At 56.2% G+C, this 24,338-nt stretch overlaps 7 protein-coding genes across 7 annotated transcripts; 4 read left to right on the top strand and 3 right to left on the bottom strand.

Moving 5' to 3' along the window:
- Window positions 1–38: 38 nt before the first annotated feature.
- On the bottom strand, window positions 39–1,191 carry CkaCkLH20_12872 (iron-containing alcohol dehydrogenase; the record flags this gene model as incomplete). Its single annotated transcript, XM_038895584.1, has 2 exons — window positions 39–601; window positions 654–1,191. The coding sequence occupies 2 exons, from the start codon at window positions 1,189–1,191 to the stop codon at window positions 39–41; spliced, it is 1,101 nt and encodes a 366-aa protein (XP_038739146.1).
- A 436-nt stretch (window positions 1,192–1,627) lies between these two features.
- Window positions 1,628–2,964, bottom strand: CkaCkLH20_12873 (WD repeat domain-containing protein jip5; the record flags this gene model as incomplete). The annotated part of the gene is made up of 2 exons (XM_038895585.1): window positions 1,628–2,631; window positions 2,697–2,964. 2 exons carry the CDS (start codon window positions 2,962–2,964, stop codon window positions 1,628–1,630), a joined length of 1,272 nt encoding a protein of 423 aa, XP_038739147.1.
- A 1,048-nt stretch (window positions 2,965–4,012) lies between these two features.
- CkaCkLH20_12874 (glycosyl hydrolase family 18) lies at window positions 4,013–5,418 on the top strand (the record flags this gene model as incomplete). The annotated part of the gene is made up of 4 exons (XM_038895586.1): window positions 4,013–4,134; window positions 4,216–4,496; window positions 4,555–4,582; window positions 4,635–5,418. 4 exons carry the CDS (start codon window positions 4,013–4,015, stop codon window positions 5,416–5,418), a joined length of 1,215 nt encoding a protein of 404 aa, XP_038739148.1.
- Window positions 5,419–7,820: 2,402 nt separating this feature from the next.
- CkaCkLH20_12875 (uncharacterized protein) lies at window positions 7,821–8,348 on the top strand (the record flags this gene model as incomplete). Its single annotated transcript, XM_038895587.1, has 2 exons — window positions 7,821–7,899; window positions 7,969–8,348. The coding sequence occupies 2 exons, from the start codon at window positions 7,821–7,823 to the stop codon at window positions 8,346–8,348; spliced, it is 459 nt and encodes a 152-aa protein (XP_038739149.1).
- Window positions 8,349–9,739: 1,391 nt separating this feature from the next.
- CkaCkLH20_12876 (glycerophosphoryl diester phosphodiesterase family protein) lies at window positions 9,740–10,990 on the top strand (the record flags this gene model as incomplete). The annotated part of the gene is made up of 1 exon (XM_038895588.1): window positions 9,740–10,990. The coding sequence occupies one exon, from the start codon at window positions 9,740–9,742 to the stop codon at window positions 10,988–10,990; it is 1,251 nt and encodes a 416-aa protein (XP_038739150.1).
- Window positions 10,991–12,415: 1,425 nt separating this feature from the next.
- On the bottom strand, window positions 12,416–13,559 carry CkaCkLH20_12877 (endo-alpha-1, 5-arabinanase; the record flags this gene model as incomplete). Its single annotated transcript, XM_038895589.1, has 3 exons — window positions 12,416–12,501; window positions 12,561–13,173; window positions 13,293–13,559. 3 exons carry the CDS (start codon window positions 13,557–13,559, stop codon window positions 12,416–12,418), a joined length of 966 nt encoding a protein of 321 aa, XP_038739151.1.
- Window positions 13,560–20,356: 6,797 nt separating this feature from the next.
- On the top strand, window positions 20,357–23,380 carry CkaCkLH20_12878 (uncharacterized protein; the record flags this gene model as incomplete). Its single annotated transcript, XM_038895590.1, has 1 exon — window positions 20,357–23,380. One exon carries the CDS (start codon window positions 20,357–20,359, stop codon window positions 23,378–23,380), a length of 3,024 nt encoding a protein of 1,007 aa, XP_038739152.1.
- Between the last annotated feature and the right edge of the window lie 958 nt (window positions 23,381–24,338).

Below are 24,338 nucleotides of genomic sequence, written 5' to 3' on the forward strand. Positions count from 1 at the left end.
AGATGATAGACCAAAGAGATATCAAGAAATACAACTATCTAGAGGTCAGTACTGGCTTGCTCTCCGGCCCACGCCCTGCGGATGATTTCGCGAATCTTTGCCTTTCCCAGCGGGCGAGGGTTCCAGTATGGCGTGTCTGAGGCCACGTCTGTGACGCGATCGATATCCTTCTCCTGCATGCCGACATCTTTCAGGCCGGTCGGTATGTCCAGTGATCGCAGCAACTGGTTCAAGCCGGCCACGACGCCTGCTGCGGTGCTTTCTGTACTCTGGGCGAGGGCAGCAGACAGCCTACGTACGGTGTCCTCGGAGAAGGCGCTCGCGTTGTAAGCAATGCTATGTGGGAGGAAAATGGAATGCGTCTCCGCGTGAGGGAGATTGAGGGTTCCGCCTGCGGCATGAGCCAGTTTGTGCTGTAGAGCAATACCCGTTGCCGTTGCGAGAAGACCGGCGAGGAACGCGCCATAAAGGGCGGACGTTCGCGCCTCGACTGACGACGGGTTTGTCACGATGACTGGCAGAGCGCCAGATAGTGCCTTGATGGACTCAAATGCGAGGTGGTCTGTAATGGGGCTGGCTTGACGGGAATACAACGCCTCGACTGCTCGCAATCAGCACCAAGTTAATGTCTTGTCGGGCGTTCTGACACTCACATGAGTGTGCCATGGCGTTGAGACCACTTGGGCCGCTGACGTTGACCGGCAGGTCCATGGTCAGGTCTACATCGTAGATGACAACCTTGGGGAGAATTTTGGGGTCCGTCGTCGAAGTCTTCTTGCCGTCCTTCGTCTCTCCGATGATCGGCGTCATCTCTGAGCCCGAGTACGTCGTTGGGATCGCGACCTGCGGCATTCCCGTGCGGAGGGCAATGGCTTTTCCCAGGCCGACGGCGCTTCCACCTCCGACTGAGACGAGCGCATCTCGGTTCTTTGCGCGCGCTACGGCGGGCGCGATGATCTCGCTGGGGTTGTGGACCTTGGCTGTGTCCAGGATGTCCGTGTCTGTGATGCCTGCGTCTGACAGCTTGCCTTGGATTTTCAAAGCGAGCGATGTTCGAGAAGGCGAGCATATGATGAGCGGTTTCGAGAGGTTCCGGGACTTCAGCTCACCGGCCAACTCGTTCAGGGTGCCAGGCCCGAAGAACACTTTGGGCGTCGAAATACCAAAGACGAAGGGCTGGATGGAGTTCATGATGCGGGAAGTGAGCTGATCGCGACTTTCTTTTCAAGAATTAGTTGAAACAAGGACAACATGCGTTACTGCTTTGGGGCCGACTGAGGTATAAGTAAGTCAGTCAAGCGTCATCGGCGGGGAGCGGGGTCCGACCAGCGCGGAGGTTTCCCATGCTCCGGCGCCGGTGCTCAAGATCGGCGATCAACAACTGCCGGAATGTGGACGTCTCTTAGATCTATGTAGTTTCAGATCCATCCTGCGAGATCTGCGTCGGCCTGGGAATCATTGATGAGACCTTATTCATTCGGTTCAGGCGTTCCGACCAGATTCCGCACTGAAGAGTTTGAACCTGATTGAAGGCGATTCGATGCAAGTTTCAAAAGCTGAGTTGAATCTATTCCAACGGGTGCCTATCTTTTTGGCGGCCCTGGAGGGGTATCATTGATTATATAACTTAGTCCAGGCCGTCAAAGCCCAGAATGCCGTGTGCGCCCATGGGGCCAAACTTGGCTGCAGCGGCAGCGCCTGTGTTCTGTCGCTTGTTTCGCCTCTTTCCGCCATCGCTGTCGCTGTCGCTATCGTCGCTATCGCTGTCGGCGCCTCTTTTTCCGGTCGCCCCGTCTTCGTCGTCATCGCTGTCTTCGTCGCTCTCCTCTTCCTCCTCTCCCTGGAGCTCTGAAAGCTCCTCCCATACCTTGACTGTCTTGCCACCGGCGGTGATCAGGCGGTTCTCCGAATCGAAAAGAACAGAGATGACACCCTCGACGTCGTCGTGTCGAAGGTTGACGACCTGATCGACGTCCCTAGTAACCAAATCGACAACCCGCAAGCTGCCGTCACCGAGACCAACAACCAGCTTCTTGCCCAATCCGAGCTCTTGAGGCACCAGAGCCAAAGCATCGAGGCTCTCGCCGCCGGACTTGCCGCCGTCGACGATGATGCGCTCCTGCTGGTCGTCCCAAGCACCCCTATCCCACACCGTGACGACGCCAGATCCGGAGCCGACGGCAACGACGCCATTGTTCCGGTTGTTCTTGGGCCCGAGGCCGGGAACGTAAGTTGCAGACAGCAGCTCATCCTCCTGGTCATCCGACCTCACAAGCACGCCTTTGCGGACGTCGGTGACGGCGAGTGTGGTGCCGCCGGTCGAGACCCATTGCTTCGGGAAACCGGATGTGCTCTCGGCGGACGGAGGAAGAGGGACGACGGCAGAGACGTAATCGGAGTGGGGGAAGTTGGTTTGAGCGGGCTTGGTGGCAGGCGCGCCATCTCTCAAGTCAAAGATGTGCATGGCGCCGGAATCGCAGCCGATGAGGAGGCTCTGGGGGTTCAGGACGTGCATCAGGGTCGGGGCGTCGATCTGCTTGTTCGAGGACGGGATGGCGATCTTGGAGATGACCTTTCCGGTCTCGGGGGAGAAGTGCTTGATCAGACCATCGGTGCCGGCCGAGTACACAGCTGTAGGAAGAACAGGGTTAGCTGGGTTGCTCGCTGTGGCCGCACTTGCAGGAAGAGGTACGCACCAGATCCGTCGTGGCTGTAAGCCAAGGCTCTGCAGCTTCCCTTGTGCCGTCTCGTGCGCCAGGCGCTCTCAATAGATCCTCGTCCGGTGGAAGAAATGCTAGTGTCGGCGTCTCCCGACGCATCGGAGGCTTTGTCTGCCGGGGCCGGCAGGCGGAATGTCTCGACATGACCGGAGGAGAGGCCGACGGTCAACAGCGGCTCGGTGGGGTGAAGAGCCTGGGCAAAGATGTCGGCCGAAAGAGGGAGGGTGCAGAGGTTCTCGAACATGTTTGCGGCCTCAATTGGTCTGCGTCAGACACGGTCAATTGGTGGCGTACTGGTACGGAGAAATAAATGGCTGGTAGTTGTAGCAGAAGCTGACCGAAGCCAGAGCGAAAATCGTGCCCGGGATGGAAATTTTCAAGGTGAACAGCTCACCGAGGTGAGTACTGCCCCACTTGAGCTCCCTTCACCGAGATTACCGAAACGGGACTCAGAGCAAAGGCCAGGGGAGACCTGGCTATTTTGAATGTTTGGAGAGCAGGAACACGGGCATTAAATGGCCGAGCACGCGCAGAGAAACGGAAGGGATGTCTGGAAAGCTTGTTTGGCGCCATGTCTTGTCTCCCGAGACCGAAAACGCTGCAAAAGTCACCATCCGGTCCCATGTTCGTCCATTATTTTGATGATTGCGACGCGACGACGATGCCAGGCACTGCCGCCATGTAAGCCTCAACCCAAACCTTGCTGCTGCAACAAATGACTTGGTGCAATTAACATCCCGACTCGGAGATGGATTGAAGTAACAGGGGCTTCCCATATAAAAGTCTCATGAAGCTTTCCCGCGGGTTCCTCCAGTTCTTCGAGGTCCTCTCATTCGGAGAGCTTCAACGACACCCAAAACGGTACGTACTTGTTTAGCTCGGTCAAGAGTGGAAACAAGGTTAATTAATTGATGCGGGGTCGTCCGTCCCCCCCACGCTCCAGCTCCATCGAATTGTAGCAGTTGCTGCAAGAAACACCTGCTCAAAGGAGGCATCCGCCACAGCGGGGTTCCTGCACCGAGTCGATCCTAGCGAGGAGGCAGTTGAGGCAGTTGAAAGCCCCGGGGCGGGAAACAGCGGCAAGAACGAACACCGCGTTTAATCCCATCTTTTTTCCTTCTTCTTATTCTTATTTTTAAATCTGTTAGCCCCCAATTTCCTCTCAGATCTTCGATTTCCGCGTTTAACCTCGCCCGCCCTCTGTGTATACTAACGCGAGGTTTCTCAACGCCCAGAGGAAAAGGAAAGACAAGCAAAGAAGAAGCCGTCGACCGTCGGCAGCATCATACAGGATGAAGCTGCTTCCCACGGCTCTAGGCGGCCTGCTAATCCTCGTGCAGTCCGCCGCCATGGCGTCCGCCGAAGACCTCGCCGGCCCTTGGCCTAGTCCTAACGGCAATCTGAAGAACGTCATGTACCTCACCGGGTCTGTTGTTCCCTTGCATAGCTTCAACCGCTTTCGTCCGCCGTTGCAACTGCTAACGCCGCGTCACAGCCAACACCCTACCGTCCCCTCCAAGGAGATCGCGTATCAGATTACCCATGTTGAGCTGGCGTTTATGAATTCCGACACTTTCAACAAGGACGTTGCAGAGTGGCCGCTTTTCACCACTGTCGAAAAGGTTCGCACCCATTTCCGACCCGGCACCAAGGTCATGGTGGCCATTGGTGGCTGGAGTGACAACAAGGGCTTCGACACTGCCGCTCGTACCCCCGAGTCGCGGAAGAAATGGGCTCAAAACGTTGCCGACATGGTCAAGGCCACCGGTGCTGATGGTAGAAGCCCTGCCTAACCTTGGCGCGATATGAAAAGCAGGAACGCTGACCAAACTAGGCGTCGACATCGATTGGGAATACCCTGGGTGAGTGCCAAAAGCCAAGTTCCTCGGGCCCCCCCTCTAACCTGCATCCAAGCGGAAACGGCGAGGACTACAAGAATATCACCAACGAAGAGAAGAAGTGGGAGATTGATGCCTACCCACTGCTACTTGAGGAAATTCGCAGACAGCTTCCCAGAGAGAAACTCATCTCGGCTGCGACCCCTGGGCTCGAGGGTGACATGATCGCATTCACCAAGGAGCACACACCCCGTATTGCGCGCGCCCTCGACTTTATGAATGTCATGGCCTACGACATGGTGGGCCGCCGAGCAAACGTCACGCAGCACCACACCGGTCTCGAGTTGTCCCGCATCGCCGTCGAGAACTACATGAATCGTGGGGTTCCTGCCCACAAGATCAATCTCGGTCTCGCCTTCTATACCAAATGGATCTCGACGACTGATTGCCCTGAGGGCAAGGAAGTCGGATGCCCGACGCCGTTGATGGAGGACCCCGTCACCGGCGCTGATCTTGGGAAGACGGGAGGCTTCAGCTGGGCGGATGGAGTCTCCGCGGGCGACAAGGAATCTTTCGCGCGGGCTGAGAAAGACGGCAAGTATGACGAGAAGGGTGGTGGTTACTACTACTTGGACAGGGCGGAGAAGAAATTCTGGACCTACGACAACCCCGATGCCATCCGTCGCAAGTTCCCCGCCATCGTGGACCGCATGCGAATCGGCGGCGTCTTCGCCTGGGGGTTGGGAGAAGACGGCCCCGAGTATAACAACCTCAAGACTGTCAACGAGGAGTTGGCAAAGCGAAGGGACAGAAGACCGGGCATCTGGGGACCCGGCCCGCATGACTCGGATGAGCTGTAGGTGAATCCCGAGCAGAGTCGAAAGCTCTGTACTCCTTCAACCCCTATATCTTCTCAAGATTGAACCGTCGACTCACTGTCGGGTTGCGCATAGTGCCAACCGTGCACCGCCGCACGTGGGCTGAGATGGAGGGATGCTATCTGGTTGTCAGGAAATGACATGGCGCCGATATTAGTTGAAGCTGAAGCTTAAATCAAGAGTTCGTCCACATGCTCTCGTGCCGCATGCTTAGCTCTGGAGATCCTCTTCGCGCCACGGGCATCGGTGATGTCTGTGCCGCTATCCCATGGTGTCGACCCGCGGGTCAAGCTGCGAGCTTCACCGCAAGAGGCTGAGGCTTTGGCAGCCAAACCGAATCATCGGTGATGATGACGCCGGCAACGGCAGTGACAACCGTGACGGCAACGGTACTCGAGGCAACAAAAGGCGACAGCGGCGAAGAGAAAACAACAGCAACTAGGAGGCCATACAGCTCAAAGGTGTCTTGTACTGATTGCCATCCTCGTTACCAGCCACAACATATGGTTTTCTTCACGCTAATCTCGCAGAAAGTGTTGAGGCGCTAAAGGCAATCCTATCAACAACTCCCTAAATTCGACGGTTTCTGTTGCTAGTGAACCAAGCTTTCGGGCGAGACAATCGATCCCCGCATGCAATTCCGTCGATTCGGGAGGAGGGGTGGTTGGCTAGGCGCGTGCTAATCTGAGATGTCTTACCCAGACGAACTGTCGATGTCGAGCCTAAGCTGGTTTGTCGTTGCGTCACATGGAATGACACGAGCCGCGGACTCGCATACAGCATCTGATTTGGCCCTCGGGTTGGATATGACCCGGGCGGAACATCAGCAAGTTCCTGGCGGGCGGGACGTTTGCGAGATCACAGGGTTCACCAGGCCCAGTTCGTGTAAGGGGGAATGCAGGGCCTCGCGCCCTATGAGCCCAGAGTTGGGTTGAGCAGCGGCAAAATGTACAGCACACCGACATCAGATGGGTATAGACGAAGGATGGGTCGCGAGCAACAAGAGGTTGGGGTTTTCTCTCAGTGGAACGAGTAACCTGGCGGTCTGGCAGCCGAGGCCCACGTCATATGTGTTCCGTCGGGGAGAATGGTCCCCTTCTCCTGCAAGCTGCAAGCCGGAGCCGAGACCGGGCTGCGACCCGCTCATTGCCGGCGTTAGGTCATTGTAAGCCGCTTCCTTGGGCACCACGCGTCTTCGTAAGGTATGCTTGTAGTGTTTGGTTGGATGGCGTCGGTAGTTGGCCAAGGATCCTTGTCACTGCATTGAAAGCCCAAAAATGCAGGGTCGACGAGGTGGTGCGGTGGAGGAGGCTTTGAGTGGTTGTCTGGTCGGTGAAGATGACAGAACGTAAACAGGGTGAAGATGGTGGTGTGTGGTTTGCGAGAGGGTTTCACCTGTTCGCCATTGACAGCGAGTTAAACCGAGGTGTCAAAGCAAATCTGAAGGCAAAGGTAGATTAGCCAGATGAGGTGTCGTGTCTGTGTGTCCCTGTCTCTGCAGGCGCAGGCATGTCTTGGGTCTTGGACTCCTAGGAGACGTGACGATGGAAATGATGCTGACTTCATCGAGAGGGAGGGAAAGAGGAGGACCTTGCGGCGCTAGCAGGATCTTGAAGTTTCTTCTCGCATCAGGCGCGCAGCAATATCGGCAACGGCGTTCCGAGACTCCTGGGCCCAAAACAACATGCAGACGTAGGAATTACAAAAAAAACAAGTCAAGCCAACAGGAAAGAGAAAAAAAAAGGCGATTTTCGCTGGGATCGCAGATGATAGAAGACGCGAGCAGGGACCACCCCCAAGAAAGTTACCGCAGTGGGTCCAAGCTTACCTAAACGAGGAAAAGAGCGGGCCGGGTAGGAGTCACCCGCCACGCTGAGTGGCCTGAAGTGGCTGAGGATTAGCATCTCTTTGGATCTAGCGTCATGTCCACGGGTGTCATTGGATGAGATGCCCGCTGAAGCATCGGCAATGAGGTCATTTCTGCCTGTAGAGCTGGAACCACGTCATTGTCGTGTCCAGCCCCAACCCCATTACGCATCACCAAACCCGAGGTGCGCCTGTGAGGTGGCAGTCTCAGTCACCGTCCGACGTTTTTTTCACTATGGGCTAGGCAATGAATGGCGCTTGCTAAGGGAGGAAAATATGCCCACCTCTACCTCAGGTATGGCAACGCTTGCTGCGTTCGTCATCGTGGGTGGTTACTTATTCACTCCTACTGCCCGCCTTACTTATTCACCCTCACCTCCCCTCCCAGCCTTCATACCTGACCTGTTTCCTCTCTCTCCACCCAAGATTCAACGGACCAACCTCCCAGTTATTACAACCTGAACACAGTTGCAATCGAAATTCAAGCTCACACAACAACCCTTGCCCAATACTTCGCAATGGCTCTCGGATTTGTGCCCATCGCTCACATTGTGGCTGCCGTCTTTTCTATTATCGAGCTCGGTCTCAGCGCCTATGGTATGTCTCATTTAACAGTCCTGCGTTTCTGCTTCATCTCTGCCGCACGTGTTTCTGACAATCATACAGTTGCCAGCAGTTACTGGTGGCGCTCGCCCGACATTGTCAACTTCATCATCTTCAACTCGGTGTGGTCCCTGCTGGTCCTCGCCTATGTCGGCCTCACACCCCTGTACATGACCCGCCTCTTCCACAAGCTTGTCTCTCTCGGCCTTCTCGTCATCACCACCATCTTCTGGTTCGCCGGTGCCATCGCGTTCGCCGTCTTCGTAGGCCACCCTAGGTGCGGTGCCAACACCTACTGCGGCTCTGCTCAGGCTGGAGTTGCGTTCGCCTTCTTCATCTGGGCTATCTTCATGTTCCTCACCGTTCTCGACACCCTCGAGGCGATGCGCTCGCGCGGCCACAACACCAGCGTCAAGGCCAACCACGCCTACCCTGGTGCTTAGATCATGCGACGTTAACATAACTACGATGCGATGGATTATGCGACTTTCGCCTGGTTCGCAACGGCCTCTTTAATGACGTGGAAATACCCCTTGAAATGGAGTACCGGGCTTTGGGATTACAGTTATCGGCGTCTGGATTTAGGGCTGAGAATAGCCTATGATAGTTAATATTTGCATTTGCCTCAACTCGAAGAACTCGATTAAAACGTTATCGCCTATTTACGCTGACATCCTACTTAATCCCGTGTTCCCTGCCGCGGTTGACCATCGATGATGCAAATCTGTGATCACCCTTGGGTTCGGCGATGATTATCTATAATGTGAATAACAACAGGAAAGAATACACCAAATACCAAGCGCGACCAACCAACAAAAAATCAGCATCGTCTTTCAAATGACTCGCGGGACCAATATGGGACTCTTGGCAAAGCCCATATTGCACAGAAAATCTGGAGACCATAAGATTACTCCATGAAGCCTGACAAGGAACAAATACACCGGGTCGGAGTTCCCGCAGGCCGTTCCGTCGCGGGGAGCCGGGACTGGCAGCCACCGGCACAGGGCTCTCGGTAAAGACCATTTCACCGAGGTGAGTAAATGCGAAGATAGAACGGGCACTCACCCCGGTCTGCAACTACAATGTTCAGACGAGCTCTTCGCCGGGAGCTTGGAGTGGTCAATTGGCGAATAAGAAGGCTTCCCGGCGGCACGCAGCTCATTCCGCAGCTGAGGTGGGGCCGTTTAACGGCACTAGTGGATACGTACCCCCGGCCGACCCCGCAGTCCCTCACCACCAAAACGGGGAAACAGCTTTCAACCTTTCTTTCCGCACCTCCTTCGTGCTCAATGCTCATGGATTCAACACCGAGGTTCTTGTTTACCTGCTCAAGCTTTCCCCTGTTCCCCTCGGTATCCCAGATGTAACCCGGGACGAACACCACGTGCTGATAACCAGCCTATCCTACGGGCCCACACGCTCACTCTCGCACACACGCACTCTTTCTCTCTCTCTCTCTCTCTCTCTCTCCAAGCAGAGAGGAGGGCGGCGATTCCGACCGAATACAAGCGTGTCGCCCGACGCTGCCTCGGACACGATCCAATGGTTATTCATTGGCTCGTCGTCCGACTGGGACATGCATTGACTATCAGCTTACCGATCCTGCTGCAGGGCTTTCGTTGCTCTTGAGTAGCGATTGATCTTGGCAAAACATCGAGCCCGCCTACAAAAGATCGCCCGTCCTGTCTGAAGTCCTGCGGAAAGGACAGCTTCCTGTCCCCTCAGCTCTAGCTCCAGCTCTCACACTCCTCGGCCTCCCTTCAGCCGGTGCCCCCCAGCTGATTGCCGCCTCCTCCGCCGCTCGTCCACAGTCAATTGAGACCCGGCCGCCGACATGCACTTCAACGCCGTCCTCACCTCCGGCCTCGTCGCCGTCGCCGCCCGCCATGCCGGCGCCGTCCCTTGCCCGAGATCTCCCCCGGTTTACAAGCCCATCACCAGCATTCAGCTCGGCCCGAGACCCTACTGGTTGATCAACGACATGGACGAGGGCCCTCTCAAGGAGAAGCTGCAATCCTGCTCCGAGCAGCCCATCAAGGCTTCCAACTGGAGCATTGGTCACCGCGGCGGCGGTACCATGCTGATTCCCGAGGAGTCGGTTGAGTCGAACCTGGCTGGCGCCCGCATGGGTGCTGGTATCCTCGAATGCGACGTCGCCTTCACCAAGGACCGCGAGCTGGTGTGCCGCCACTCCCAGTGCGACCTCCACACCACGACCAACATCGTCGCCATTCCCGAGCTCAATGCCAAGTGCACCACTCCCTTCACGCCGGCCTCCAACGGTACCGCTGCTACCGCCAAGTGTTGCACTTCGGACATCACGCTCGCCGAGTTCAAGTCGCTCTGCAGCAAGATGGACGGCTCCAACTCTTCTGCTATCACCCCCGAGGACTTCCTCCACGGCACTCCCAACTACCGCACCGACTTGTACGCCACCTGCGGCACCGTCATGTCGCACAAGGAGCACATCGCTCTGACCAATGACCTCGGCCTGAAGTTTAGCCCCGAGCTCAAGCTTCCCGAGGTCGAGATGCCCTTCGAGGGCGACTATACCCAGGAGCAGTACGCCCAGCAGATTGTCGACGAGTACAAGGCCGCGGGCGTCGCCCCCGAGCGCGTCTGGCTGCAGTCCTTCCACTACCCGGATGTCTTGTACTGGCTCAAGGCCGAGCCTGAGTTTGGCAAGCAGGCTGTCCTCCTAGACGAGAGCGGCGACACCCCCGAGACCTACCCGGACGCCGTCGCGAACCTGACCAACTACGCCGCCGCCGGCGTCCCCATCATGGCGCCCCCTCTGTACTACCTCGTCACCGTCGAGGACGGCAAGATCGTGCCCAGCAGCTATGCCATCAAGGCCAAGGAGCTGGGTCTGAAGCTTATCTCCTGGTCTCTGGAGCGTTCTGGTTTCCTGGGTGACGGCACCAACGGCGGCTACTACTACACCTCCATCGCCAACGTCACCAACAACGACGGCGATGTTTACAACCTCCTGGACGTCCTTGCACAGGATGTCGGTGTTCAGGGTGTCTTCTCCGATTGGAGTGCCACTGTTACCTACTACGCCAACTGCTTTGGGTTGTTCTAGACTAAAGTGTATAGATATATGTATTGGAACTGGCGCCACGGCTAGAGTGAAAGACATAATGACAGCGGCGATGACCATGATGATTAGTGGTGGCTCGGATATCATACTGGGCATATATAGTTTCTAATGATAAATGGAGAGGAAATCATTCCTTCTCACGCCGCCCTGATATATGCTCTCCGCCAATGTGCAAAAGATGTGGTTTAGGTCGGCAAGGTCAGGAACTCTAAGAGGCCATCCAGTCACTCCATCGCAATGAGTGAAGATGAATAAGTTGCTTTCCTAGTACTGTCGATCTTTAGAACAGTCGTCCCTATTGACACTATCATCACGTAATTATTGTTTTAAGACTTAGACTATCCTAAGCATGGAAGATTGTGATTTCAATTGAGCATGCGGAAGTGGTGCGACGCAAGGTAATTCCAACTTATGAGGGGTACTTAATAGCTCCCCAGTCATGCAGTAATACCGTGGCTCGGATCCTGCATACATCGAGCTCACGTGAAATGCTGGTACATCAACCCTCTTTCTAGCCTCTCTGTTACGTGACTGGCTTGTGTATCAAAGAGTTGTGACATGAGTGTGCGTCCAATTGATTGCTCATTGGTTCAATATGTACAGTCTTTCGGGGACGGCATTGTAGTCCCCAGCCAACCGTCCTATAGTGCAGGTCGTGGTTCGTTGTCTAGTCATCGTCCTGTCCGATGAAGCAAGTATCAAAAAGTGCGACATATCTGAGCCCTATTACGTCGTAATCTCTTAAGCAGCGGTAATGAGTACCTCATCGGATGCTGTCTGCAACGCGACTTAGATGGTAGGAAAGTATTCACTCAATGAGATACATGGACGTGTACCTGATGCATGCCATTGCGAAGTGGTCAATTGATCCAAAGCATCCCTCTCAGAATCTTGAGCGCGTAAGAACATAAAACTGGTAAACCTAGTGCCGTGCCTTGTCTGGCTTGGGAAGGCCCAGGTGAGGCATGTCATCCTCAAGTGGTCTTCCATCGTCTTGTTTGGAAACCACGAAACAAAAGATTCGATAAGCGACTTTCAATTAGACTTCCGCGGGCAACTGGATATATCAACCGCGATATTAAGATCACGGGCCATTCGAACAGCTGGGTTGGTATTGCGCCCGGGACCGCCCGGGGACGGGAGTTCCCTGTGAGGAGACTGGGAAGACGCCATGAAACAACGGCGAGAGGGACATGGAACATGGTTCACTCAGCTCGAGGAGATGGTCAAAACGTGAGACAACTCAAGTGGGAACAAGTGTCTGAAGTGTAGTTCGCGTCAAAGGCCAGAAAATATGGTGATATTTTGCGCGAATAAAGTGTATCAGCCCCTTTATATGTACCGGACTTGAATATTGACAAGAAGATAACCACACCCTAAAAGCCTTCAACAGCGTCGTCAAGACGCCTAGACGGAAGGCCAGCCACCAGACCAAGAGATGGTGTTCCAGCCAAACAGGGTCTGGGAGTCGGCATAGCCAATGTCGGTGTTCACTTTCGAACAACAAAGTCAGTATAGAACAGAGACGGTTGCGAGGGGTTGGCGGACTCACTGTAGTGGTAATAAAGCACGGCACCGCGCTTGGGGTCCGCGAGCACGCCCTGTCCACCAGGAGCGTAGACCTTGTTGTGGCTAGGGAGGAGAAGAGTGCCGCCGCCCTGGGTGCAGCTCTTGCCGCTCTTGTCGGTGTAGGGGCCGGAGACGGAGGTTGAACGGCAGACGAAGATCTTGTACTCGTTTCCGGGAGTCGGGCGGTTCTTGTCGAGGCCGCAGCAAGAGCCGGAGCTGAAGAAGGCCCAGAAGGTGCCGCTGCGCTCGTAGATGAAGGCACCCTCGACGGGCTGGGGCGCGGTGGTGTTGAGGACGATGTTGACGGGGCTGCCGGCGGCCTTGGTGGCGGCCGAGTTCATGGGGACCTGGAAGATGTCGGCCCAGAAGGAGCCGAAATTGAGGAAGTAGTTGCTGCCGGACTTTACGAGGTTCGCGTCGATGGCGTTGTACTTGCTGCCAGCTTTGGAGGCGACGCCCGTGGCGCCGTGGTCGGTCCAGGTGCCTTGCTCCATGGTGGGCGAGGTGGCATAGCCGATGGCCGAGTTCTGGACGCCGAAGGAGGAGACGGTGTAGTACAGGATGTACTGGTCGCCGACCTTGTTCACATCAGGGGCCTAGAGATGAATCTAATGAGCATGTGCTATAGGGTCAGATGTTTTTGTGGTTGTCGTATTGACGATGAGATGCTCGAACACGTTCATCCGAATGTGATAGAAGATGAAACAGGACGCACCCAGAGATCGTCGTTGCCCTTGAGGTTGATCTTGCTACCCGACGGGAGAGCAGCGCCCTGGTAGGTCCACGGCCCAACCAGATCGGGAGCCTTCCAGATACCGATCTTGCTGCCGGTTTCGAAACGGAAGTAGGTGCCGTCATCGCGACGGACGACGGAAGGGTCGTGAGACCAGCACTGGCCGGAGCAAGCACCGGGGTTGCCGTAGCCCTGAACGGTGGCACTCAGCAGCGCGGCTGCGAGCGAGAAGATGGAACCGAAACGCATGTCGACGAAGAAGAAACACTGACCGAACGAAGAGGGGTGGTGGTTGGATAGAAAGAGTGGCTGGTGAGAGGAGGGGAGGGGAAGGGTCGTGTCACAGTGAAGGGAACATCACGATACATATAACAGCAGCTGATGGGATGAGAAACAGGGGCGCGACGCCTAACGGTGTTGCTGGAAGCAGCCGAGATCTCGTCAACCAAACTCCATCACGGAGACAAGGTTACCAGGTTGTCGAAGGGAGGACAGGAACACCTTCGCACGTCAATACACCGCACGCCCCTATTGGCGGAAATTGTCCACGATGACTGGGAGAGACCCGGGCTCCGGAGCGGTGATGGGAACACGGCAATATAGATGGAGCAGCCGCTCGCCAAGACTCCATCAATGAGATGAAGGGCCGGCCTTGAGCGTTACAGTGGCCCGATCTTGCATATCTAGACAAGCCTTTCAGTGGGCTGGTTTATAGTGTTAAAATGCTTGACAGGGCAAACAAGCAATGAGGATGAACGAATGTCTGGGCCTGGGCGACAAGGGAAGTCAGGAACTGCCGTGCGTGCCGCCGTATGTGGGGGATGAGAATGACAGGGCTAACATGTTGGGACGGGCGAGCCGGATACGGAAGGGATTGCGAATTCTGGTCGTCCGAATGGTGCGCATGAATAAGAACAAGGGCAGTAGCCGCGATATGTTTGTTGCGCTTTGCCTTTGGAAGCTTGAATTGAGACTCTACGGCTGGGAATTGGAGTCATGAAAGCTGGGGTTGTTGAGTGCCGTCCTGCAGTATGCTATTCTGCATGACCAAGCGCTGCAACATGAGCCATTCCTCCCCATGATTCCCGTTACGTCGTCCCCCCCATGTTGCCCCTCCCATCGGCGACTACTATGCTAGACGGCAACTCATTGCCGGCGCTTGTGCAGTGGCAGACATCACGAGACGTGAGGTGGTATTTGCATGGCATTTTGGCAAGCGTACCTGCGTCTGGGGCAATGAAGATGAAAACAGGTGCTGTCAGCTCGACACACACAACTCAAGCGCTCAAATCAAGACGGAGAACTTTGGAACGGACGAGATGGACGCCAGGTTGTGTTGAAAATCTTCCAAGAACAGTGAGGGGTAGATTGGGCACTTGTCCGTCGCAGTGCCATCGCATCTGGAGCCCACGAGGGGCTGGCCTGAGAAAAAGGCGTTGATTCAGTGGCAAAGTCGGATTTGCTTCTCTCATATTGACGATAGCCGTATTTCATCCCAGCATGTCAAGTTTAAGCTTCATCATGGAATGGTTCGGTGTATATGTGGCACCCGTTGCCCTATATTCGGTTGGTCGTCCGGATCAACAGGATCATCGCGATCAGCGGCGTGCCGGGTGGGCGAGGGAAACAATCCAAAGCTCGCTGATTCATCGTCCACGTTATTCAGTGGAGAAGAGACAACGTGACGGGCAGCGGCAGCAGCCCACCTCACGGACCAGGGAGGGAGTATTTCCCGCGTGTAATATTGAGCGGAAGTGCGGGAGGCAGATTGCTGTTCTGACTCAGGTACGCGGTAGTATATTCTGATGTTTCTAACGCGGCTGGTTCACATCTCTCACCCCAACACATCCGTGGCGTTGAGGAGTAGACAATCCACGAAAGAGGCCTCGAGGGATTCAGATTCCGAAGCCAGGAGGTTCAGGGGTGAGCACCAATGTGGTGAATGCCTGGCGGCGATGGATCATGTCGGTGGCTTGCCGACTTTGGGTTCGTAGCTCGGAGAATCGGGAAAAGAATCGGGGATGGACTAGATGGAGTTGTGGACAAAGTGTGGGCGTCGCATGGGTTTCGGATGAGAAATCTTAAGGCCCACGGAGTTGGATTTCCCTTTCCGCCTGGCGCCAGCGGTATTTCCGCTCGATGATCCGCCGGTGTCGCGAAGCGAGCGGATGCCCTTCTCGCCGCCGTGCGCGAGGCCGGTCTCCTCCCCGTCCAGCCGGACCTTGGCACGCCGTGCCTCCAGCTTGGCCATGACAATCGGATGCCGCTTAGCGAAGAAATGCCCCGGAGTGCGCAGGCAATTGTGGTGTCCACCGGTCGTTTGGGTGGGCTAGACGGACGGACATTCGGCCACTCTTTATGGGTCTATCCCCGAGTGTTCCGGTGCTTCAGGGCTTCGGTCGGGCAGTGAGTTGGTGGTCGCTGCCGGCCCATCGCCGGGCTCGCCTGGACGACGGCGAATCTCTTTCGTCGTCTTGCATGTTTCTCAATCGAGACCTAAATTCGGCGACTGATCGTAAGTTGACTCTGCGGTGAGAGCTACATGTTCGCAACACAAACGACGAGTCTCTGGTATGAATACTGTCGTCGGTACCAACAATACACTGTCGTTCGCGGCGTTGGGCTTCACCATGTTGCGTTTTCCTTGTCAGGATACGAAAACCTGAATTCGAATAAGCTGTAGGCGAGGAAACCTGGCCTGTCGCAGACGTGTGATGCGGAGTGCATGAGCGAGCATGAAAAGGGGATGTGAGAGATGAGAGATTGGCAAGGAGGCTGGGCAGCTGACATTGTTGGTTCCTTCGCTGGTCTGCGGGCGCAACTTGAACAATGATCGACTGAGACTCGAAGCGAAGCGGAGCAATGTTGCGAAACAAAGGAAGAAAGGAAGTTTCCTGGGACATTATGACAGACGCTTGACAGCTGCTAGTCTCGTTGTTTGCTAACAAGGCCCATCTTCAGACGATCATTGGGGCCTTGGCCATGTGGTTGACGGATCGTCCGCGTGGGATGTTCTGGAGAATCCAGGAAATGAGCATGAGCAGCAAAACGTGGTCGGCGGGCGTGGGGCATCGCGTGTGTTCCTCTGCCGAGTCGAGGGCTGGACCGTGTTAGGGGGGAGGGGTGAGCGGGAGCCCGACACTCTGGATCTATTACGTTACGAAAAGTTGTCAAATCGGCCATGGCGTCCTTTGTTTAGTAGCTTATCTTGGGACGGACGACGGTCTTGCCAAGGAAAGCAACCTCATCGAACTTCATCTCTCACCGGCGGCGCGGCAGGAGACAATGCTACCTCCAAACTCTTGGTCCGTATGTGCGGAATGCAACTTGAACCCTTCCGACCGTGTTCTCTTCCCTCGTCTACTGTGTCAGAATTCGTGAAAGCATAGTGAAAGGGTGCTACTGTTGGGGAATCTTTCTGTAAGAAGTGCGGCCTCCCGTTGCGGTCAGTCTTCCTTCAAGGGCTGCCTGGCCTGGACCAATATGGGGTTGAGGCCCAAGCAAGCTGTGATCCTTATTCCTCAGTAATCCTTCGGTCGAGAATGACACCCGAGCCATCGAGAGCGGGCGCCCCAAGTCTGTTCGTCCGTCCGTCCATGCTGCTCTTCGCGGGCCATCAGTTCAACTGAAGCTACAGAAGATGTCACGCAGGCGAGTTCAGTGATGGATGACGCGGGGTGGTTTCCAGGACACCTTGACATGGCATGTGGGGATTATTGAAGCCTCTCAACGATCAGGGTATCAGGTCCAATGGACCGGTGTCGAACGCTGAGGTGAACTTTCAGCAGAATGCTGCCATTTCTTACAACTCAGAGGCCAGTGTTCTCGACGATTCCCGTTTTGGGCCGCAGCTCCGGATCTAGTCGCGGTCCTGTCCGGCCCAAGGTCGACTCCGGGTGCGTCTTGCGAGGTGTCGCCGGCGGCTTCACTCGCGGTGGCGTCCATAAGCGTGCCGCCAGCTCTGGAACGCAGCATCGAAGGATGAAGCCGAAACAAGGAAGACAGGAAGAGCGCGTCTCCAGCCGATAGCCGCGGATCCAAGCACCACCAGGACCAAGGGCCAACAGGTCGCCGGGCCCCGGCGCATATCACAGCAGCAGTAACCAAAAAGATGCATGGATCGAATGCATGCACTGCGCATGGCACGGCAGGGTTTTCAGAATGGCCTCCAAAGGCGATGGGCCGATGCAAGAAACGGCAGCTGCTGGATAGGGGCATTGAAGCGATGCAGTGGGAACGCAACCCAAAGATGACGGCTGTTTGATCGGGCATTATTTGCAAGCAGCCTTGGGCCGTTCAGGAAGTTGGATATGACGGGGAATATAAGGGGCGGACGGGATACACGGCAGGGCTGGACGGCCTGAGTGCTCTTTGGGCAGTAGGCCGCCCGCCGGTGAGGATTCTCAAGTCCAAGAGCTGGACTGCTGGATCGGACCCATGGAGACAGAAGATGACGGTCAAATTCACCTGCATTAGTGCGGCTGCAAGGGGCATCTGGTTTGCTGATAAGGACGCGTGCTCAACGGTTGATGGCGATGGACCTGCTCGGTATGAATAAGAGTCTGAGGCAAGAGGACATGGGAAGACAAAGAGACCATCCGGATAACGAGGGGAGTCGGTTTCGTGTGCTGCCGTTTGCGTCGCTGGCAGACCTCTCTGGATGATTGCCCATTGCGATGTGCAGCAATTGTTGGGTTGTTCGCCTAAACTTCTGGGTCGATGACCGGGGTTTGCAGTTGCATCGTTGGACCCTCGGCGATACAGTCCCTGAGGGATACGACCCAAAGGCTTGGGTTGTAACACGTCGCGGTAGCATTTTACTGTGCGGAGGCAACTCGCGAACAGGAGAATGTTCAATGGAGGCATCGGATAGAAGGAAAATCTTCTTTGGGGGCCGATGTAGTGAGGGGCTCTGAGGCGGGGGTTCTCATTGTTGTAATGGCAATAGTCTGTAGTGTTCGTCGGTATCCGTCAGGGACATGAGATCGATCAACCATGTCTAAGGTTTACGGTGATAATATGGAGTAATTACAGGTCGACAATCGGGGCCCAAGTGAGAAAGTCAAATCGAGAGGAGAAAGCCAAAAGACTGAAGTTCCCCTCATCAATTTGCCAATGTCATATCAATCAATCAATCAAGCGGTACTAAGCATTCAATAAAACATGGTCAGCAAGACGTATCGATCACCATCGAGTTCGAGCCGGGGCTTGGATCCTTTGTCCCCGTGTTCCGCGGTGTAGTGTAAGCTGGGCTTCGCTGCGCTTTCGTTGGAGTTGACCCTTGTTCCCTGGCCGAGGACCCCTAGTTGGCCGAAAGCTGCCGACGGTGCCTATCATCCACCAGACGCGACGACGTGATAACTACCTGGCAGTTGTTTCATGGATGACATGAAATGCAGGTGAGTACACAGCACGAAGTACAGCGCGGATTGGACTGCGGAAGAGACGCTGCTGAGAGTGACTGGACAGGAGGCCATGATTGAAGCTCTTGTCGATGGCGTCCCGTCTCATCAAGACGCGAGACAGGGTATCGGGTGAACCAATGCAATGCAAGAAGCCCGTCCCCTTCCCTCGTCGCCGGGACCCAGGAGTAGGGCAACATTCTTCGGAAACTACCAATTACACGACGTCCGTGGACGGATCAGAGTTCAACTACTGCGCAGACAGGCAGAGACGGGCTGAGGGCTCCGCAAGCCAAGACATGATTGACCGAGAAGAAAGTGGTTGTCTTCCCCAGGAAGAGCATACCTAGTGTGCAGACCGGAGCAGACCGCGGAGAGGCGGGCGGGCGGACGGCGTTGGATGCCCGGTTAAGCATGGCTTGAATGAAGACGGCGTTGGCTTGGTACATTTGTTGATGACGGGGAGCCAGAATGTGATATCTGGAGGGAAGATTATACATATCCCACCACGCCGCGCCCGTCCTCGCCTCTTGCGTTCTTTGATTCTTTGTATGCCTGTTCCTTCTTGCTTCCTGTTTCTTGTCCTTGCTTCTGTTTCTGTTTGTTTCTCCCGCGTGTTTTGGAGACACCCGAGGCCGACGTGGACGCGGACGCAAGACGTAATACGCAATACGCAGTACGCAAAACGCGCGGACTCGTCCAGCTTGTCCGAGACCCAAGGCCGTTTGGCCCCCTCACGAAGCCGGCCGAGAGATAGTCGCACACAGCGGGCGCAATTCAGGCACTCTCAAAGACACTACGGAGTTGAGGGAATCCTACGAAGAAAAAGAAAAACAGCAACTTGGGCCTGACCGGTGCCCCGAACGCAGGCTGCAAACGTCCAACAGCGCGCTGCGTCACCCTCATTCAGCATACATATCAATCGCACACCACCACTCTGACGAAAGAATTGGAATCTCACTCGAGTTCGACCAACCATTCGACTAAAAAGCACTCAAAAAGGTAGAGTCTCATTTCCTCCGATCCCACCTCTCACAAGATACACACGCAATCTCATATTTTCAATTGGTGTTTGTCATATGAGGCGTGAGCTGATGAGGCTTTCAGTTCAACAATAAGGAAAAAAGAAAAGAAAAAGAAAGCCAGTCACCGGCCGCATCCGCCGCAGCGCATCGCAGCGGGCGCAACAGACGAAGCGGGCGGTCATTCAGAGGCACAGCAGCAGCCGATTGGCCACGGAAGAAAGCCCCGCCATACCTCCACTTTGTCGACCCTTGGCAACTTTCATTGGCTCAATCATCTCTTTTTTTCTCTTCTTTTTGGTCTTATCGGAAGACTCCAATTGCCCGATTGGAATACGTACCCGCTCGCTTAATTTCCAGGCGTCGGTACGTACTGTTTCCGCCAAAGGGACCTTATCGGGCTTATCTTATCTGTCCGCCAAGGAAGACCGTCCCCGACAAGCCGCGCTGCCGCCGCCGCCGCCGCCGCCGCTTCATCGCCATTGTTTCTGTCTTGGCTGTCCGTCATATTCGGATTCTTCAACCTGTGGCGGTCCTGCTCACGGCTTGACGCAGACACCCGGGCCACAGTCGCCCGTGTCGTTGGTTCTGCGTGAGGGCTCCCTGTGCTCCCGCCATCATCATGTCCGGTCGAAGTGCCTACGTGCGCAAGAAGATCACCCAGCCAGAGAAGGACAAGGCGAGGGCAAGGACAAACACGGGCCCCGTCGGAGACCATGACGAGGTTCAGATACCCGACTTCCCCCTGCCGCAAACGGGCGGCACACTACCCGTTGGGACCGGCATTGGCACCACCAACGCCCGCTTCCTGAAGTTCTCGGAGCCGCCCCGCGATAGCAAGATCAGCACGCCCAGTATCGGCAGCGGGAGTGGGAGCAGCGCCGATGGTCGTCGGGATGGGACTGTCGGGCCATTAGACGACTTCGCGTACGCTCGGGCTCGGAGGCCCACTATCAAGACGGAGGATGTGTCCGGCATCGAGAAGTCTGGCCTACGCAGCAGGCTCGACAAGAGGAGCGACGACGTCAGGAGAGGCTTGGCCAAGACCTTCACCTTCAAGCGTAAGGACAAGGAGCCCGAGTTCCGACCAGAGTCGGTGGCTACCGTGAGGCCGAATCAGTACCACTCGGCTCCCATGTCGCCCACTGAGCCCGAATACACGTATGAGCAGTTCAATATCGACACAATGCAGCAGATGCAGATGCAAATGCAGATGCAGCAGCAACAGCAGCAGCAGCAGCAACAACAACAACAACAACAACAACAACATCATCACCAGCAGCAGATGCGTTACCAGGAGATGGACCTGCCCATGTCACCACCTCCGGCCGCGAAACTTCCTCCGGTACCCACGACGCCTCCCATCAAGCGATGGATCGGCGCTGGTAGACCAATTCAAAGGTGGAATAAGCTTCGGAAGGATCCCGAACTATGGGATCCCAATGGAGATGTCCTTGTCTTCTTCGGTCACAAGGGCCAGAATCCACGGCCTAATCCGTCCTTCAGGTTATCGTCGCATATTATCGAGGCAACCGAATCGAGGTATCTCATCACCCTGCTCCGCGAAGGCACCACGGAAGAGGATATCTACATGCCACCATCGCCACAGGGTGCGCCGCCAATGCTACGGCCACACATGGGTCGGGGTCAACCGACGCCGCCCATCTCCGAAGACCTTGGAGAAGCCGACGGCCAGATCTCGTACGAGATGTACTTCCCCACACCAGCCAACATGACCAAGCTTGAACAACTCCGGGGCCAGATCACGACGAGAAATGTTTTCGCCCTTCTTTACCACGCATCGCTCGTCGGTCTGTCGTTACATCAAGCCCTGGCGGACCTTCACATGCGGCTGGACGCGTACATGCCTCCGGACTCGGATAATGTCGGCATGATTCTCAACTTCCTGTCCGCTCGTGGCATCGATGACGTCCGCAACGACCCCGAGACGGCAGTGAGCTTGCTGGCATGGTCCGAAGGACAAGCTGTGCGGTGGGAGGAGGGTTGGCGGGAGAGCTTCTTGCACTGCGCCGGCATGTACAGCCAGCTGGAACAGTGTGCCGACTTCAAGGAGCTCACGCCCATCACCAGGGCGCTTCTGGAGCGTGCCTGCCTCGAGACGCAACTTCGTATCCAAGCCGCCGAAGAGCGCCTAGCTGAGTTCCAGTATGGCGACATGTGGCCGGCCGGTGTGACTGGTCCGGCCAAAGCTGCGGCCGACCGTCTGCAGAAGTTCCTTCTGAACCACTACTCGCAAACTCACGGATGCTGGCCGCCGGCGCCGACTTCTGGCCTGCCGGACTCGGACGGAGAAGACATGTGGCTCACGAGGAGCGTGGCGCAGTCCATCCAGAAGGACTTTGGTGCCCTCTACGACTACCTCGTCAACCGAGACATTGTCTGGGACATGTCGGAGGCGCGTTCGGGTCGCAAGTGGATGATGCAGAGCGAGAAGGACAAGGGATTTGACGCCGACATTGACATTCCCATGACGGACATGCTCGTCGAATACGACAACAAGCTGCGCTTTCCGCACATTCCTCATCCATATCCCCTGGTTCCCGAGTCCATCATACCGGCGCCGAGTCCGAAGGAGACGGGCATGTTCAAAAAGAAGAACGGGGCGGCAAGTCACAACGGGCGAGGCGGCGCCCTGGAGAGACGAGTGCAGCTGGCGTACACCGAGGCCACCAATATATACATTCTGGGATCGGACTTCACGCAGTCCGACCTCATCGACTCGTTCGTAAAGTTTGAGAAGAGCGACAGCATCACCGAGGTCGACCCGGCAGTGGCCAGGCGAGGGCGGTGGGTCCTGATCTACGGCATCCTCCAGACTCTCGCCAGCGTCTCCGTCGACGCGCCGAACGTACGGTATCGGGATGACGTCCCGTATCACCTGTCTCCTCGTCTCAAGGGGACCAGAGTACCGCCGTGGAAGGGATCAGGGATGCCGAACGAAGCGTCGCATGAGCTGTCACATTGCTGGGTGGTCCAAAACACCTGGAACAACCAAAACAGCAGCGGTGCCGAGAGCTCTGGCGGCTCGGGGAACACCAGCCCCGTCCAGGGTGTCGGGCGACCGTTCGCGTACTCGCGAGCCCCACCGTCCACGACGTCGCGGGGCTCCGGGTACCAGACTCCGGCGGCCCGGTCCGTTCACTCGGCAGGGTCGGCACCACACTTCAGCTCTGCGTACAGCGTCGTCAGCGAGAGCGATACGAACAGCAGCGTTCGCACGCCCGCCTCAAGCAGAGCCGGGGCCAACATGCGGAGGGCCCAGTCCAGGGACAACGTCAAGACTCTCGGCAGCGGGGCCGGCAGCCTGCGCAGCGCCACGACGTTCGGCGTGGACCGTGCCGAGAACACGGAGCTGCCGGTGCGCCGACGGGACTACGGTTCCCAGAACGACAGCGGCAGTGCTTATGGCGGGTACGCGCGGTCCAACACGTCGAGCCATGCGCAACTGCCCCTGTCGGGTAGCATTACGGGGTCGGGGGGATTCCTTGTGCTCGACGACGTGGTGGACTCGAGGAGCTCGCGGAGCGGGCGCAGCCGGCAGGTGCGGGAGGGGTCGGAGACGGACAGCACGACGCCGCGAATCCGGGACTTTGACTTGGACGTGATTGACGACCACGAGCCGTGAGATGAGCGGGATGAACTGTGGACGACATGATGGGATGACAGAACCATGTCTACAGGTACGGACGGGTATGGAAGAGAGGGGGTGCTTGGACGAACGTGGCATGAGATATGAGACGGACATGGGGTTCGTCCATCCATTGCCATTTACCTTGGTGTACCCTACGAGGACCATGTCACGATAGACATAAAACTGGACATAGCTATTTTATTAGAGTGATACCCGCAGGTGTTTTGCGACATTGTAAGGTGTGATATTGATGTCTTACGGATGGTTACTTAGTGACATGGTAAATTTGGGTACGTTGGATGATGTCGTTGGCTCCGAAGTGAATAGTTTCACGGTGTCGGGTGCGCGAGAGTCCAAGGGAATGGAAGGCCGGGCTCCGTTCTCTACTTCGTACGTCCACGCGGCGGGGACTGCTGTTGGGCCGTAAGAATGGGCCGAAGCCGGCGGTATGGAGCCATTGCCAGCGGTCGAGTCGAGTCCACGTCGAGTCCACGGCGGAGGCGTGGAGCGCTGGTGGGACACTGGAACGACCGGGAGTAAGCAGACACCTGTGACTGCCCGGAGCGAGGACCCTGGACTCAGCCCAGCCACCTCACTTCATCCACATGCGGGTGGCCCGCGGCGTCTCCATTTCTCGTTTTTCGGTTGCACCAGCGGTGAAAAAGCATTTCAGCCAGACCAAGAGTGACCAGATTGATGTGGAAATGGCATCGTGACCCAGCCTCGCAGTTTCTGGGTGTTTCCTTCCTACCTTAGGTACTCCATAAGGCAGGTGTGCAGTTGTTTTTTCGGAAGGGAAAGTGGAAGGGCTGTTGTCCAATTCCATTGGTCGTGTTCTCGATGGGACCCATAATTGACTGCTGTGTTGTCGCTGCTGGCCGGGAAACAGTGAAGCACCTGAGGCAGGGTAAGGGCAGTCAGGGCAGTCGCGCTCTGGCTCTGGCTCTGGAAA

Source organism: Colletotrichum karsti (assembly GCF_011947395.1).
Source record: "Colletotrichum karsti strain CkLH20 chromosome Unknown Scaffold66, whole genome shotgun sequence".
NCBI classification, from domain to species: Eukaryota; Fungi; Ascomycota; class Sordariomycetes; order Glomerellales; family Glomerellaceae; genus Colletotrichum; species Colletotrichum karsti.